A 17,687-nucleotide genomic window follows, 5' to 3' on the forward strand; every position below is an offset into this window, starting at 1 on the left:
GAGAACACATGAAAACTTTGTGGAGTAATGGAAATACCTGTATCTCACTGTATCTCAATTGTGGTAGTAGTTACATGACCGAGTTTGTCAAAAGTAAACCTAAAAAGGGTGGTTTACTGCCCAAATTATGTCAATATATCTGACTTTCTCCTTTTGTGGGCTATAGCTACCTCTTGGGGTGTGGAGCCGATGTAAAAATCTCAACACTACTACCTATTTCACCTGATTTTCAGTGTAGTTAGGTCTGTGCACCTGAAGAAAGGTCATTTTTTAAACAGGGAAATAAGCATTTAAAGTAAGACAACATCAGATTACAAACATAAGGTGCTGAGGTAAGGGTAATTCTCTCTGGAAAGTCAGTTTAAGAACTAGGAATTGTATAAAACATTAGAGCAGATCAATGACACAGGTTTAATACATCTTTTCATACCACATTTTATATCATGGATAGTTACTTTTTAAGAGTTTTATGGTTACATTACAATTAATATACAATGAAACAAATTTCTTAATTGTTACAGGTATGACAAAGAACCTAACACCCCCTCCCAGGCAGGGAACAGATAAAGAGCTTATAGACTGGCTACAACTGCAAGGAACAGATGCAAATACAATTGAAAAGGTAAATTTATAACCAAAAACTATTCCTATGATATTGTTAAAAGCTGCTTATTTCTTATGTATTTGATCTTTGTTTCAGATTGTTGAAGAAAATTATACACTTTCTGATATTCTTAACAATATCACTAAGGAAGACTTACGATGCCTTAGACTACGGTAAGAGCTTCAAAACGGCTTATTAGAACCTTTTCTAATAAGTAGGCAATAGTACTGATAACTTTCCCTCCTTGAAATTCATTCCCTTTCCAGTGTCTTTAAAAACATACTACCTCTTCTCCCTCCAAAATCCTGGCAGGTTTGGGCTGGGCATGAGGTACCAGTGCACTAGACCCAACCCCTCCCGTGGTCTTGTTCCCATGTCATTTAAAATAGCCACCTCTACACCAATCCATCAGCGCTCCTATGCACACTTCTAATACCAAGTCCTAGCAATGCTGGCACTCAAGGATTATATTCACACAGGAAGAGAATATTTTTTGGTTTTGTTCATTATCTAAATTAAAATGGGACTGCATTTTTAAGAGTAGATGGCCAATCTTAAAACAAAAACTAGAATTATCTTTTGCCATAAGTAGGCCTATCCTAGATTAGTTTTGGGGTTGTCAGTTGGAACTTTGCCTTTCTTATGGTAACTCCTTTGTTCCGCAGTGGTGGTGTCCTCTGTCGGCTGTGGCACGCAGTCTCCCAGTACAGAAGGCAGGCTCAGGAGTCCTCAGCGACAGAGGACTAGGCTTAATCACACTCAGCTAAGCCGGGAGGACACAGTGAGCACATACCCTCCTGCTTGTGGTTAAAGCTTCTTCTGTACATGTATACACAAATTCTGCTCAGTTTACACAAGAAAAAGATGTGTTCAATTAATTCAAGTTTGTCATTTTTTTGTGTCATTTTTTTAAACCTATTATTTATGAATGTTTTAAAGATTATATAGAATTGTATGTAATGTGAATAGTGAGCTTTAGTTTTGATATCCTAGAGTATTAGGAGAATCTCAGAAAAAGAGACTCAGCATTCTGTTATTTTAAATACAATGGTAGTTTAGGGTAAGCATTATTAACTAGTATAGAACCTAAATGTGATAGGACTGTAACCACTGATGTGTAAATGGAGAAAACTAGTTGTGTGGCCTTTCACCTGTTGCCTGGTTATAATAATAAAAAAAAATATGAAGAAATGATGGCTTTAGCTGTGCAATGCCAGAATTGCGTCTTCTCAGGGCATAGCCAAAACAGGTTGGCAGGGTTGGAACAGGTACACAAGGAAGTGTTCTTCCTTCTAGTGACCAAACAACTATTTGGGAGAAGATTAAACTCTATTAGACTTGTAGATCTGAAATAGGTAATACAATAATATAATAATCACAAAACACTCAAGCACTCAACATCTTCTAACACAACAATATACAAAACTGCATGCACTTACTCTCCCTTCAATTTAATTTACATGCTATTTATTAAAGTTGACAATGCTGTTCCTTATAGTTGCTGCAAACAGCCCATCATTACACACGTCTCCCATTAACTGACTGACTTAAACTTGATCCACTGGTTGGCACCACGCACTTCAAAGGGTGGATCACTGCTGTAGATGTGGTAGCCTAGTTCCTCCAAAGGTGGTTCTGGATCAGCTGTGGCAAACTGGGCAGCGTCCTCAATTTCTTTCCTTACTTCAACATCAATTTCCTAAACATTGGATTGCAGTGCAAGAAATTTTTAAATTAACAGCAGCTTGGGTAGCACCTAGAGTTCTACTTAAAACCCACTGCTCATGAAACTCTTCTAGTTTTAGAAGTACCAACAGTTGCTAATTTGAAATTTTTTAAATTATTTATCTCCACAGGAAGATAACAATCCAGGGACTGTACAAACTATGCTACCGGGGAAAAGTTGTAAAAAAAAAAAAGGCTTTTTGCCAATATGATCTATAATAATGCATACTTTCACTACTTAGTTTGCTGCCCACCCCACCTAATCTTAATAAAGAACAGCCCTATGAGATTTCAGAATTATTCCCTGTCATATCACTTTCCCAGGTTTGAACAAATCAAGACTCTATGGTTACCCAGAGGTGGCAATTTTTTGTGGGAGGGAGGAAAGAGAGCCACCTTTAAAGCCAGACTTAAACCACTAAGAGTGAATGTACCTTTAATTCTTCAACACTGGCAAGATTGCTGTTCACCATTCTATCCTTAAGAAGCATTATAGGGTCACTCTTACTTCTTACTTCCTGAATTTCTTCTCGTGTGCGGTAACTGTATGAGGAAAGAAACACAGTGATAGGTGTAAGAACAATTCCAGTAGGGCAGATAGCTAGGTGAAATCTGAGTACATTCCTGAGAGGAAGGGACACACCAACACTAATGTTACTATGAGAAGAGCAGAGTTATACTTCCAAAACACAAGAAAGCAGCCTGTAAGAGCTGCTTCTATCTTCTATAGCAAACAGTATGCTGAAACTCATAGGGCTTCTCTAGCATTCTCACAATGGGGGCCAAGTTCTGGTTTGCTTCTTTGACCTAAAAGAGTACAAAAGAAGTATCACCTGTCCCACTCCTTTAGGCTATTATATTTTACATGGGTTGGGGTATCAATGCCAATCACTTTGCCTTTCTCCCTTACAACCCCAAACAAAGCATGGCCAGCAATTACTTAAAGACACCAGGTTTTCTGCTTCTTGATTCTATGATATAGGAAAAAGATATATCTGAAATAACACTAAAAGCAAGTGTTCTATCTTTTTTAAAAAAAAAAAAAATCAAAGTAATTTGTACAATAGACTTTGACTTTTAATTGTGTTGAGTCTGTGACTGCAGAATTATATGAGATATCTACTAAGTGAAAAAGGAAAACTCACACCTTCCTAATGTAACCTAGCTCTTTTGATATTTCAACCTATTGAACACCTCCCTCCCAGCCAGAATATATCCAAATCCTGATTCTCTTCAGGTACAGTATGCCATGAGTGAATTTGGGATAATGCCTACATAAGCTAAATGCCTCCAAATACATTACTCTCCCATCAGACCTGTTTTATCTAACAATTTCCCTCTACAATTTAGTTATATGCTTTAAAAAAAAAAAAAACAAAACTTACTGCTTTTGCTAACATCCAGGGACTTTCTGAATGCTTTCTATATTGGAACCAATTTATTAGTAGTACTGCTTTCAGACTAAGACTCAAATAACTACTTAATGTCAACAAAAGTAATTTCACTAATCCAAGCCCATCCTCTTTGAAAACCACACCCAGATCTCCCATGACTATACCTGACTCCAGGGTCACTCATACTGTGTCCATGATAACGGTAAGTCTGCAGCTCCATCAGGATGGGACCCTAAAATGGGACCCATAAATTGTTAGGTAAGATAAGGGGACCAGGACCAGTAATGCCACAATTCACAGCCTCAAATAGAGACCCTTGCAGCATACAATATATTCTCATCCAATCTTCTATAAATCAGCTGTCAAGGATTTCTTATTATTTATGGCACATTTCATCATTTTTTTTTTTAAGAAAGAGTGAGAGAGAGAGAGAGAGAGAGAGAGAGAGAGAGAGAGAGAATTTTTAATCTTTTATTTTTTAGTTCTCAGCGGACACAACATCTTTGTTGGTATGCGGTGCTGAGGATCGAACCCGGGCCGCACGCATGCCAGGCGAGCGCGCTACCGCTTGAGCCACATCCCCAGCCCTCATCCTCATTTTTAATAGGAACTTAAAGCCAGGTACAGTGTGGACTGTATAAGCTTAAGGCCAGCCTCAGTAACTTGGTCTCTGAGGGTATAGCTTAGGGGTACAGAACTTAAAGCAGTCTGCCAACAATTTGTTTTTAATCACTGAACATGTCATAGAGCCCATGGACATTAAGTAGATTTCCACTTGCACCTTAACAACTTTGCTCATTTTATGATGCAGTGTTTCTTACAGGGACCAGCCACCAATCCAGCTTCACCTAGACTTTGCTGGTTTAACAGAAAGCTGGCAGGCACCAATGACCTTTGATATCTAAAGCTTGCAACTCTGCTAGGAGTCTGGCTGGCCCAGCTGTACATCACACCAAGCAGCTTGTGCATGCTACACTAGCCTACTTTGGCAAGACTGTGAACACTGATACGGGAGGGTGGATTCATTTTGGCATTTATTCATTTAGTCTTTTAGTAATGTCATCTTGTAGTCATTTGGAATCACAGTGCATTGGGCCAGGGGTGATAAAGGGGATTTCTAGGCCCTCCCATAGTTCCAAGATCAGGCGAACTGACCATGTTTTCACCCAGGGTTGGACTCCACATGGTCTTCTCAGGAATTGGAAGAGATGGGGAAACACACCTGAGGATCTGGCTCCTAGTCTTCCAGTCTTCATGTGAACTGCTCAGCCCACTGCAGTCAATCTATCACCTTAGTCCTGCTCACCTTAGTCCTCCTCTAGCTCATCACTTCATCTCCCTCCTAGTTTACTTTCCCTCCATCCTGACTTTTTCATCATTACTATCCACATATGATTTACACTACTGCCCAAATATACACATGGCACACCACTAAAAGGTAACCATAGGGCTGTGCTTTCTCAGCTGTGGAACACTGATTTAAGGAGAGCAACTAAGGTACTTAAACCTCTTTTTAGGCCAATTTCATTGTTTTCTTTCTCACAGCCATACACTGAAAGATAGATTATGCACTATTTGCATAGAAGAAACTTAATAAGCAAAATCCTATGCTGGGCATTGTGGCAATCCCTGATCTGGTCACTCAAGGGGCTTATAATTAATGGGTGGGTAGGTGAGCAATTAACCAAAACAAAAATAGATCATCTAGAAGACTGACCTCAAATGGGGAAAAGTGGAATGTTTCCCAGGATGTGAGCTACCAAGACCATGCTATTCATAGGACTCCATTCACCTGCCTGGACTCTGCTTCTACTTCATACACTTCAATTAGCAACTAGTCCAAGAGAGCTACCAGAGGCACATGGGAAGTCTTAACTTTAGATTTTTAGCTAAGACAAAGTTATTGGGGAGTCTTACCTTCCCAGATCTACAATAGGCAGCCGCAAACCTTGTTGCCTCTCGGACACACAGGATATCCATTCCATCCACCTGTTAATAGCAATAGAACATAAATAAATACAACGGTCCAAACCAATTTTACCTATTTCTTTCTTTAAAGAGTGCTGGGAATAGAACCCAGGGCTTCACACATGCTGGGCAAGCACTCTAGCCCCCCATTTTACTTTTATATGACCTGCTCATATCTAAGAAAGTCTAAGATCACCAAGAGTATACATGAGGGTATCTAGCTGAGAGGATGTGGCCCCGGCTCTACAAACAGATGTCCTTACCCTCAGCCCAGGAATAAAATCGCCTCTTTTGTAGTAATCAGTGCTGGCTGCTGCTCTCTCAACAGATGTTCCCATTCCATAGCGGTTATTCTCACAGATGAAAATACAAGGTAATTTCCACAATGCTGCCATATTGTAAGCTTCAAATATCTGACCCTGTAAGTAATTATAAAAAGTTGAAAATGGTTTAATTTTACTCATTTCTCTAGGCTTCATCATCATCCCAATAGTTGTTGCTCTGCCTGACATAGAGTGCTTTCATAAAGACTGAAAAGCCTCATCATCTAAAACCAAGTTTCTGGTGGTGAGGGAAAGGAGTGTGTGTGTGTGTGTTGGGATGGTGGGGAAAAGCAGCAGGCATCATACTCTTGCAACTAAGGGGAGAAAATACCATTACTTGTTTCTCTGGGGCCTCACTACTAATACAGAATACACTGGAAAGATCAACATGTAAAAACTACCTAGTTTTATGCTTTGTTAATCTATACAACCCACTGGATAACCAGAGTGATACAGCATCTATAATACCAGCCCGTCACCACAGAACATTTGAGAAGCACTAATGTACAGCATAGAAGAGCTCTTTCACAAGAATGTGCCCCTGTAAGGTTTGGGGTAAAATGTGCCCAGGAGTAAATCTCTTATCTTGGTCAGAAAATCAAAGGCTAATTTGACATATGAAATACTATTTTAACCAATAAGTCATATACTATTTCTTTACAAACTCAACTTTAAACATTCAACACTTTGGAACCGAAACTAATTGTTGTTACAAAGTTAATAGACACATACCTGGTTAGCAGCACCATCGCCATATAAAGTCAAACAGACCTCATCTTTTCCATTGTACTTGCAGGCCAGAGCAATCCCAGCTCCCAGGGGCACCTAATAACATTAAGGATGACCAAGAAAGGAACCACAGAAATCCATGAGAGGAGTAATGCTCTAAATTTTAACTCCTGGACAGAATTTGAGACAGAAATAACACTATTGCTACACACTATTCCTACCCCAACCCTGTCTCTGTTCACTCACCCTGATATATAGCATATTCTATTTTGGCCAGTAGGCAATGACTTATCTGTATCTAAAGATTCAACTACTGGGCTGGGGTTGTAGCTCAGTGGTAGAGCATTCGCCCAGCATGTGCGAGGCCCTGGGTTCGATCCTCAGCACCACATAAAAATAAATAAAGGTATTGTATTCAACTACAACTAAAAAATAAATTTAAAAAAAGATTCAGCTACTAACCGTAAAGAATTTAAAAAATGAAACATAGGTTTAAAATATATGTAACAGAATATTGCATGCTATTAATTTTTCATCATTCAATAACTGATGAGGGCAAGGACTCCCTACTGATAGAGGCTGGCTTTGGATCATTAGTAGGCCCCTAAAATCCTGACTGCCCACCTCTTTTAGTGTTAGGAGCTAGGACAAGGCAGAGGCAGGTGAAGTTGATGTGATGAAGTAATTAATGTGCTGAAATATAGAGGAAAGTGAAGGGATAGTTATGCTAGAGGCTCTTTGCCTACTTGTTAAACATATAAATTTTAAATCACTATCCAAATCTACTTATTAACTGTTCAAATGGCAACTTAAGAAGCAATAGGGATTTAAAAGCAAACCAAGCCCCCACAGTACTAAAATCCTTCAGAGAGAAGTTCTCTGGGGTGTCAAAAGTTCCTGAAGACATGGCCAGGACCATATCTACATGATCCTCATCTTTGACTACCTGAGCTCCGACAATGCCATTGCCCCCATAGAAGTTCTTGGCATACATGTGCATAGATCCTCCTTTCCCTTTAGCACAGCCTCCTCTTCGTCCTAGAAAGGGCAGAACACACACATGAAAAAACAAAAGTCATAAAACCACACCCAAGTGTTTACTCTGAGGCCAGTTCAATCCCCAAAAGCCTCTGTCCCTCCATGTAAACATGTTCCTCCTTGTCTCCCTGCCCTTTGATAAGGAAGTTCAGACTAATTCCATGTCTTTGACCATTCATTCCAATCACACCTGTTCTCTGTGCCTTCAGATGTTCAGTATAGTAGTCAGGACTTCTTTTTTGGCCAGTCAAAATGTATCTCCTGACTTTTCTACACTGGTAAACAATTCAAGAGTCAAGGGGACAAAGAAAACAGGAATATTAAAGATTGCTAGAATCTATACCGTATACCAGGGAGTGCTTCAACCCAACTTACTTTACACATGACTGCTTTACTTCTACTGGCAGGCTTGACGATGATAACTGCACTCTGATTTATAAAATTTTCATTTAAGGGACTAGATGACTTTACAAATGGCTAGTTTACTCCCAAGGACAACAAATGTACCAAAACATCAAACCAGAGGATTTTGGGGGGTTTTTAATTTTAAATTCAAAAAGGTTTTAGCACTAATTTACAAAGGTTAGCACCTTAATGGTGAAATATCTGAAAATTTAATTCATTCTCTTCCCTTCTATAAATCCATAGCAAACCTGTTAGCTCTGCAAGAATTTCTCGGACAGAAAGGCCTCGAGTAAAGGTGAAACCATGAGCCCGGTAGGCTGTGATGAGGTGGTCCGTGGGATTTATGCCAGCCTCCAGGCCCACACAGCAGGCTTCCTGCATTAAAGGAAGAAGAAACCAACATGATACTTCATACTCATTTCTGGATAAAAAGATTTCTATTAGACCAAATATTATGAAACATTATGTTATGTGGGCTAAAACTCATTACAGAAAGTTGACTTTTAGAAGCCATAAACAATCCACAGATATGCCTGTACAATGAAAGATCCTAAGTCAGATGTGAATGTTAAAATACTAAGGGGATGTAAAATGAAAACTGAGACTTGTTTTCTCTCAGAGAAATAAAACACTATGAAGCCTTAGCCCCTTATTTCCATTTGGTACCAACTAGCTGAAACCATAGCATGGTATCCTTCTGGACAGGCATACTGCCCCATTCAACCCTGGTCTGTCACCATTCCCCATGTTTTGTATATCCAATCATTTTCATTCATTGATCCTATCTAACTGGCCCCTATAGACATTTGAGTTTGTAACCTTTGGCCTAAACCCACAAAACAACAAAATAACATCTTTTCTCCTAGGAGTATACACAGTACAGGTGATTGCAATGTCAGAAAGTTTTGTTTTATTTTAAACAATACCTTTATTTTATTTATTTTTTGTATGTGGTACTGAGGATAGAACCCAGTACCTCACACATGCTAGACAAGTGATCTACCACTGAGTAGCCCCTGTCAGAATGTTTTAAATTAGGAAAATTCTAAGAATGCATATAGGAAATTGGCAATGTTTTATGTGAATGAATGCTTAACCTAAGCTTCACAGCAGGAATCTGGTATTCTACTTTTAATTTTAAATACCAACTTCAAGTCCTTCTGGAAAAAAAAAAAAAAAGAGTGAAAAATCAAAAAATAGGAACCTTACCTAAATAAACATGGTTTTATTAGAAACCTACCACTTACCTGACCATCACACAAGTGACAGAAACCACGAATGATTTTCTGTTTATAAAGCTGATCAGCCTTTAACTCCATTCGGCGCACAGTCTGCATCATCCTATAGTATTTGAGCCCATCCTCCCTGGTGAGCACTGTCGTGACAGGAGGGCCCTCTTCCAGCCGGTGAAGGTCACATTTCTGAAATGGAGCAAGGCAGTCATCCCCTAGTTACTATATCACAAACACTGCTGACTCATTCTAAGATCCAACTTGGTTACAAATAATACTGAACTCAAAAACCAGCAAAGGAGCATATCATCAATGCTTTATATTATTTCTGACTCTTTAAATCTATAAGCCACACAAGGCAAAGGGATGGGGCTTTATCCAAGATTTTTTTTTTTAATGAAAAACTCCTAGACGTCAACTGAGTTATACATTAAAAAATCAATTCTCAAAGAATCATCTAAGAACCTTCTTATTCGAATGTTTTACTGAGTCACATCCTAAAGTTTGAAATAAGTTTTATTATTTAAGCCTCCCTTCCCTGAAACATCAACAAACTGCTAAGAATAAATTCTTATTTTTGCCCAACTTCCCTGAGCCTTTGATTCTGGAACATTTGGGAGAAAATGTAAAAAAAACATAGTATCAGAGTATATCTGTGGAAAAACTTATCACAAAGTAAAATACCTCTTACCTTAATTTCAAATGTAGCATCATTTGCAAAATTACGGGATGCCACTAGCACTCTGCTTGCCTAGAAGACAAAAATACACAAATCAGTACTTTTTTTAGTGTCAGTATTTTAGAAAGTCATTATTATCATTGATCAATTATCAGGATGTAGTCTGAAATATAAGGGGACCCAACATGTTCATGGGCTTCTCTTCCATTCTATTCACTATGCTGGAATCCTCATCTTCCAAAATAAATCCATGCTTTGGCCAATCAAACATGATCATACCCCTCTCTGAAGACAAAGTGAAAGATGACAAAAACCAAACCCATACATTTGATCACTTTGTTTTTTAAAAAAAAAAAAAAATTACAGTGGGAATATAATTAAATTAATGGCCAAAATAAAGAGACTGTGGGCTTTATACTATTTTAAGTCATAACCTCATATCCTCATCTGGAGGTTAACTGTTAAAATTATACTTCAAATAAAACTACTGGCACTATTCAAAGTATGAAATGAGTACATTAGTGAGAAATATACAAGATGGAACCAAATCCATTTAGGCACTGACTTAAAAACAATAGACTTGAGCCAGCAGTTTTATAATTTGAACAGCCTAAATCTTGGGTAGGCTCCTCCTGAGGCCCAAGAAGGGAGAAATGTTCTCTAGAACAGTGTTTCTTTCTTGATGTTTGGGTAGCTGTCACCGCTTGGGGATAATGATTTCTTCCTACTTTTACAAGGGAACAGAGCTGTTCACAGCAAAAGTATTCTATGTGGTAGCTAACATTCAGGTTAGATTTCAAAGATACTGTACTATATTAAACAGCCACTTTCTACCACATTTTCACACACTTACATGTAAACCAGCATACATTCTTTTTATGGAGATCTTAAGCACATTCATCAGATCCCATAAAACACACACCTGACATGTAATACAACATTTGTTTTTTACTGTCTAACTCTATACCACTGGACTTCTTTTGGTAAGAAGAGTTAAGAATGATGTGCTATGTGTACCTCCAAATGAACAAGCCAAGAGGCAGAAAGCTATTATCCATTCATCTTTTTACTTGTCAATATATAGCAGTTCCTCCTTATCTGCAGGGGTTACACATTCCAAGACCCAGAATAGATGCCTAAAACCACAGGTAGTACTGAACCCTACATACAGCACTGTAATAGTGAGACAGATTTTATAAGCAAGAGGGCTCCTAAGTGACTAACAGGCATGTAGCATATACTAAGTGTATCTTGGACAAAGGGATGATTCACATCCTGAACTGCATGAAATTTCATCATACTACTCATAGATTAAAACTTCTGAACTGCTTATTTTTGGAACTTTCTGTTTAATATTTTTTCAGGCTACAGTTGACCACAGATAACTAAAATCAATAAAAGCAAAAACACAGACAAGGAGGGACTACTGTACCACTATCTGATAAAGCAACAAACAAACAGGCCAATGACACATACAAAAAACTCTAAATACTAGAAATAAATGCTTCAGTTAAACAGAGGTAGAGTCCATTAATATATCTCAAAATGAAGAAAATTTAGAAATTAGTGAAAAAGTAAAGCTGAGGGATGAGGCAGCAAAAAAAAGTTGATGTTTGACAGTCATGAAATAGATATGGATTTTGGGTCATTAAATTATTTTTCAGAGCCAAAACTATCTATTGTATTGAAAAATAAATCTCCAGATAAAACTACAGGAACTACAGTTTTGGGAACAATTTAAAAAGTAGAGATCAAACCAGGTGGCAATGGTAACAAAAAGCAAATTCCTTCTCCATCATAAAGTCAAAACAATGAAAAATGATAAACTGTGCTACATAAAATAAAGAACAGGAAGGGCAAAAACTGTAATTGCCAGAAAGCTAATTTATCCCCCTTTTTCAATATTAAGAATCTCAAAAATAAGCAGGACCACTGATACAATGGGTGAAAGGGGCAAACATATGGCTAAAAGCCATATCAGAAATGTGAGTGTATCATATTTTTAACTGAGATTTCTTTTTTTAATATTTTTTTAGTCGTAGTTGGACACAATATAATTTATTTTTTATGTGATGCTGAGGATCGAACCCTTGCATGTTCTAGGCGAGCGCTGAGCCACAGCTTAACTGAGATTTAAAGACAACTACCATTCATTTTCTCTAGAGAGCCATAAAAATATTGTCTTTTAAATGAGACTCTTTTTTTGGGGGGGGGGGGGTGGCAGGTACTGAGGATTGAATCCGGGGCCTCAAGTATGCCAAGCATATGCCTTTCCACTGAGTTGCACCCCCAACCCCTAAAGGGATTCCTCTTTGACATAGACCCAACCTATTCAATAAAATGAAAACTAAGTTCCTAAATGCATAGGATTCATTTAAGTGAAGGTCGAAATATAGTTCAAAAATTTCAGATTCTACCAGTGTAAATTTAAAATGTTTCCTACTTCTCCAAGAAGCCAAAAGAATGTTGGCAATATACATCTCACAATGCACACCTGTAATCCCAGCAGCTCGGGAGGCTGAGACAGGAGAATCACAAGTTCAAAGCCAGCAATAGCGAGGCGCTAAGCAACTCAGTGAGATCCCGTCTCTAAGTAAGATACAAAATAGGGCTGGGGGGGCTGGGGATGTGGCTCAAGCGGTAGCGCGCTCGCCTAGCATGCGTGCGGCCCGGGTTCAATCCTCAGCACCACATACCAACAAAGATGTTGTGTCCGCCGAGAACTAAGAAAAAAAATAAATAAATGTTAAAATTCTCTCTCTCTCTCTGTCCCCCTCTCTCTCTCACTCTCTCTTTAAAAAAAAAAAAAATAGGGCTGGGGTTGTGGCTCAGTGGTCAAGCGCCCCTGAGTTTAATCCCTGATACAAAAAAAAAAAGAAAAAAGAAATGCAAACAATAAGACAAAGAATAAAAAATTTAATGCAATTCAGTCTTCTTCAGGAAATTATAACTTCAACTATGAATCTCATTAAAAAAATAAAATCAGGATCTTCTAATTCATTTCAAAGTTTCATGCCAAACACTATGAGACGATGGTAATCTATAAGCCTGAGATAAATCTCCATAGCTCCCTATTTCAAGAGGGAATAGCAAACAAAGAGAAGAAAAAGTGAAAAGATGAAAGAAACATGCAGAGTCCTGGGAGGGAAGACAAGGGAATTAGTTTTAGGCAGAGTGTCACAGCTATCATATCAATTGCCTAACCTTTCTCCCTCCCTTCAAGGGGTAGATGATATGACTCTAGTTACACAAGTTTGCCGAATTTGGGCAAGCCACTACTTACCATTTGTCAGTTCTTTGGGGGGAAAGGCTTCTTACATGTATAATATAAAAAAGTAAACCTTAATCTATTTTGTATTATTTATACTGAAATGAAAAAGACATTCACTCATATGAAGAATTACAGAATGTAATAAAAGCCTACATAGTAAGAATTTATTGCTCTAACCTTTAAAAAGATAAGGGCAAAACTTTAGTTCTTGCTAAATTTAGAAGCTCTAGGAATGGTTCCTAATTAGTCAGCGCAGGACAAGTACAGCTAACAGAGAAAACTAATTATCTAAAGAGTTGACACCACCAAATGGGAAGATAACTGAGCACTTTCTAAGGTGACTTCATCTCTGGAATTAAACTTTCTTACCCTAAGTTTAGGAGAAAAAACCTGCAAATAAGAGAAACAATAAATTTTACTTTCAGAATACTAAACCTCCATCAAGCATCTAACAGCAAAGAGTTAAGGATATTTCTGAGCTTCTACTGCTAGTATTGCCCTCTATCAACAGATATCCCCAAAGAGGATGACACTTCTTAAAAGCAGAAACTCTTGTAGAAAGGTATGAAATTTAGCATTTATTAGTTTGAAGTTCCAATTCAACTTCTTAAAACCTTTTAAGAAGGTTATCATGGTCCTTGGCCCATTTGTTGATTGGATTATTTGTTATCTTATTGTTTAATTTTTTGAGTTCTTTGTACATTCTGGATATTAGGGCTCTGTCTGAGGTGTGAGGGGTAAAAATTTGTTCCCAGGATGTAGGCTCAGAGGAGGACATACAATCAATCCACAAGCACATGAGAAAATGCTCAACATCTCTAGCAATCAGAGAAATGCAAATCAAAACCACCCTAAGATACCATTTCACTCCTGTAAGATTGGCAGCCATTATGAAGTCAAACAACAATAAGTGTTGGCGAGGATGTGGGGAAAAGGGCACACTTGTTCACTGCTGGTGGGACTGCAAAATGGTGAGGCCAATTTGGAAAGCAGTATGGAGATTCCTGGGAAAGCTGGGAATGGATCCACCATTTGACCCAGCTATTGCCCTTCTTGGACTATTCCCTGAGGACCTTAAAAGAGCACACTATACGGATACGGCCACATCAATGATTATAGCAGCACAATTCACAATAGCTAGACTGTGGAACCAACCTAGATGCCCTTCAATAAATGAGTGGATAAAAAAATTGTGGCAGCTATACACAATGGAGTATTATGCAGCACTAAGAAACGACAAAATCATAGAATTTGCAGGGAAATGGATGGCATTAGAGCAGATTATGCTAAGTGAAGCTAGCCAAGCCCTAAAAAACAAATGTCAAATGTCTTCTTTGATATAAAGAGAGCCACTAAGAATAGAACAGGAAGGAAGAGCATGAGGAAAAGACTAACAGTAAACAAAGACGAATGGGGGGAGAGAAAGGAAGAGAGAAGGGAAAACATATGGAAATGGTAGGAGACCTTCAGTGATACACAAAATAATAAGAGGTTATGAGGGGCAAGGGGGTGGGGGGAAAAAAGGGGGAGAGAATTGAACAACAGCAGAGGAGGGGAGGGGAGGGGAGGGGGGATAGTAGGGGATAGGAAAGGTAGCAGAATACAACAGTCACTAATATGCCATTATGTAAAAATGTGAGTATGTAACAGAAGTGAGTCTGTATTATGTATTTGGGGAGTTCAAAACCCAATTGAGTCGAATGTATGAAAGATGATATGTCTTGAGCTCTGTAATGTTTTGAACAACCAATAAAAAAAAAAAAAAAGGTTATCATGGGGTTATCGTGAGGATATAGAAGTAGGAAGGATAGTAGAATGAATCTGACATTATTACTCTATATACATATATGATTACTTGACCGGTGTGATTCTACATCATGCACAACCAGAAGAATGAGAAGTTATACTCCATTTATGTATGATGTGTCAAAATGCATTCTACTGTCATGTATAACTAATTAGAACAACAAAAATATCAATAAACACTGAATATATCACACATAACATTAACAGGAAGGTGGGCTTCCAGTTATAATTCAAATGCTAATACAGTATCTGATTAACTCATTTTGTCCCATCAGCCCAGTTGTGGAACACTTATAAAAATACAGTATGCAATATATAGCTACATGATAAGATCATATTAAAATATAACAATTATGTTAACAATACGTATAAGCTCTAGATTGATATTTAACCTATTGTAATGCACCTGTGTCAATTTTGTTGAAATAATCTCAGACCTGAAAACCTGGGACTTAATGGGTTAATCAAATCGTGTTTGTCATTTCTCAATGGGATTCCTAGAGCAGCCCACTTCCTACATTTTGACAATCTTTGCCCATAAGGCCCAGAGCAGCATTTAGTCCTGGGGAAATTACTAGAACCAGAATTACAAGTCAAAGCTTGGGACAGTTATATCAACAAACACTATCTTACTTTGCCTAAGGGTCAAAACGCTTAGGTATGAGGAACATGTAAAAGCTGGGGCCATAAATAGTCTTAACTTTAACACCTACCCTCTTAAGATCACTTCTGTTAGCTACTTTTACTCTAAGCCTCTGTGTGTTTAAGGGTAAAGGCAGTTTCCTCTCTGGGCTCTCCCTGACCGCTCTCAAGTAAAAGCTCCAACTTAGAGAGAAAGGGAGGAAAATTTGTTTTTGGAGAGTCTGACCCTGTTTGAACCCTCATCAGAGCCGAGTGCATGTGTCTAACAAATGTATACCAAATTGGGCACTCCATAAAATAACAACTGTATTCAACACATATGGCACTACACATTCGGAAAGGTTTAGAAGGTTCATTCCTTGAATCCTCCCGATGACCCCACGAGGAAAGTACTCTTTTGTTGTCGTTCTTTTTAGTTATTCATGACAGTAAAATCCACTTTGATATAATTATACAAGCATGGAATATATCATATTCTAATTAGGATGCTAGTCTTGTGGATGTACACGCTGGTGAGATTCACTATGGGGAAAAGACTCTTATTATCTCCTTTTTAAATAAAGAAATCAGCCGCCAGGACGTCGGGGGAGAAAAAAAAAGTTTTTTGTGCTTCCCTAAGGTCACAAGAGTTAGTAAACGGTGAGAACGATATTCGAACCGAACAACTCAAGTCTCCGCATTCCATGCTCTTTACTATTACGCACTGCACAGCCTATCGATCAAGAACAATGAAATTACTAAAACTTGAAATGAGAGGAGTCAACTGGCGACCAGAAGTCCTAGGCTCCCCATTTCCACGTCCTGTAAACAGGGGCTGGCAATCCTCCAGCACTCCTCCTGCTCAGCAGGCGGAGCCGGGCCAACGGGGGAGCGGGAGAGGAGGCGCAGCCAAACTGCACGAGAATCTCGTAGGGGTACCCCTTCTCCCTACTCCGCGCCGCAGGAGGGGCACCTGCTCCACGCCTCTCATCCCGGGGCCCGGAACAGAAGGTACCTCAAGGAGTCAAAACAAAGGTCCTCGGTTCCCCTCAGGTCCCCCTTCCGGCGCCGGGCCCCAAACGGCGAACAGCCGGGCGCTTGGAGGTCCAGTTCACCCTCCTCCAACACCGTCTCGGCCCCACCTAGGCCTTGCTCAGGCCGCCTTACCGGCTTCTGGGCAGCGCCAGCCAACACGCGGGAGACTGCCGCGAGCATCTTCCTCATGGAGCAGGAGCAGCGACAGCAGCGGCGGCGACTCCAACGACTTAGGATGAGCCGACCGTCTCCAAGTCTCCTTCAAGCGCCCCGAGACGACGCCACGCCTTAAACGCAACACGACGTGACGGAGTCCGAATGACGTCAGGCGCCGCGCCGGTCTGCGAACCAACCAGAACGGCTCCCAGACGTTCTGCTCCGCCCACCCAGAAGGCTCGAGGCCGCTCGTTAAATATCAGCACCAGAACGGGCGGGGCTGTGGGCTCCTCCGGTCACCACGCGGCGGATGGTTGAGGCGGCGGGGACCCAAAGGCGCCTGCGTGGAAAAGTGCCCGCTCCCCGGAGGCGGAACCTTCTCCTCGCGATCTTCACTACCTTCTGAGGGGTGGTAGTTGTGCAGGCTAGTGCTACGGTACTCTTAGTCCTGCCAGTGATGCAACTTTGCAGCCTTGACTCAGTACACAAGATGATGAAAGTTAGCCACATGGGGCCAAATGACAGAACATCTGGTTTCTATAAATGGTTATGCCACTGACTTGCTTTTAAAGATCATGTGACAGTTTTAAAATGCTGCCCCGTTTACTTGAGGATCCAAAAATCAATTCCCCAGCTATATGATGCGAGTTGACCACATATTATAGGAACAAGAGTTCAGTCTTAGTGCTTATTCTGAATTT

At 39.5% G+C, this 17,687-nt stretch overlaps 2 protein-coding genes across 4 annotated transcripts in view; one reads left to right on the forward strand and one right to left on the reverse strand.

Annotated features, from left to right (window-relative positions):
• The window catches only part of Map3k15 (mitogen-activated protein kinase kinase kinase 15), a 113,298-nt gene extending 111,503 nt beyond the window's left edge, over positions 1-1,795 (forward strand). For 2 of the 3 annotated variants that reach the window (XM_078035056.1, XM_078035057.1), the window contains one exon: positions 522-646. In XM_078035056.1, coding sequence (XP_077891182.1) covers positions 522-634 — 113 coding nt within the window. In that variant the 3' untranslated portion in view covers positions 635-646. Of the gene's footprint in view, positions 1-521; positions 647-700; positions 778-1,269 lie in introns of those variants that run through there. The other variant, XM_078035058.1, reaches the window with a different exon arrangement.
• Pdha1 (pyruvate dehydrogenase E1 subunit alpha 1) lies at positions 393-17,133 on the reverse strand. Its single transcript, XM_005341152.5, has 11 exons — positions 16,963-17,133; positions 10,110-10,169; positions 9,434-9,607; positions 8,435-8,561; positions 7,690-7,781; positions 6,747-6,839; positions 5,955-6,110; positions 5,641-5,712; positions 3,888-3,955; positions 2,764-2,872; positions 393-2,303 (listed from the first exon to the last, which is right to left on the reverse strand). The coding sequence occupies exons 1-11, from the start codon at positions 17,017-17,019 to the stop codon at positions 2,139-2,141; spliced, it is 1,173 nt and encodes a 390-aa protein (XP_005341209.1). The 5' UTR covers positions 17,020-17,133; the 3' UTR covers positions 393-2,138.
• Positions 17,134-17,687: the final 554 nt, after the last annotated feature.

Source organism: Ictidomys tridecemlineatus, chromosome X (assembly GCF_052094955.1).
Source record: "Ictidomys tridecemlineatus isolate mIctTri1 chromosome X, mIctTri1.hap1, whole genome shotgun sequence".
In the NCBI taxonomy this organism is placed as follows: domain Eukaryota; kingdom Metazoa; phylum Chordata; class Mammalia; order Rodentia; family Sciuridae; genus Ictidomys; species Ictidomys tridecemlineatus.

Coding starts and splice junctions, on each gene's coding strand:
- Pdha1 (XM_005341152.5), bottom strand. CDS start 17,019: ATGAGGAAGATGCTCGCGGCAGTCTCCCGCGTGTTGGCTGGCGCTGCC. Junction 9,608..10,109: donor ATGCTACATTTGAAATTAAG/GTAAGAGGTATT, acceptor GCTCCATTTCAG/AAATGTGACCTTCACCGGCT. Junction 8,562..9,433: donor GTCACTTGTGTGATGGTCAG/GTAAGTGGTAGG, acceptor CCTTTAATGCAG/GAAGCCTGCTGTGTGGGCCT.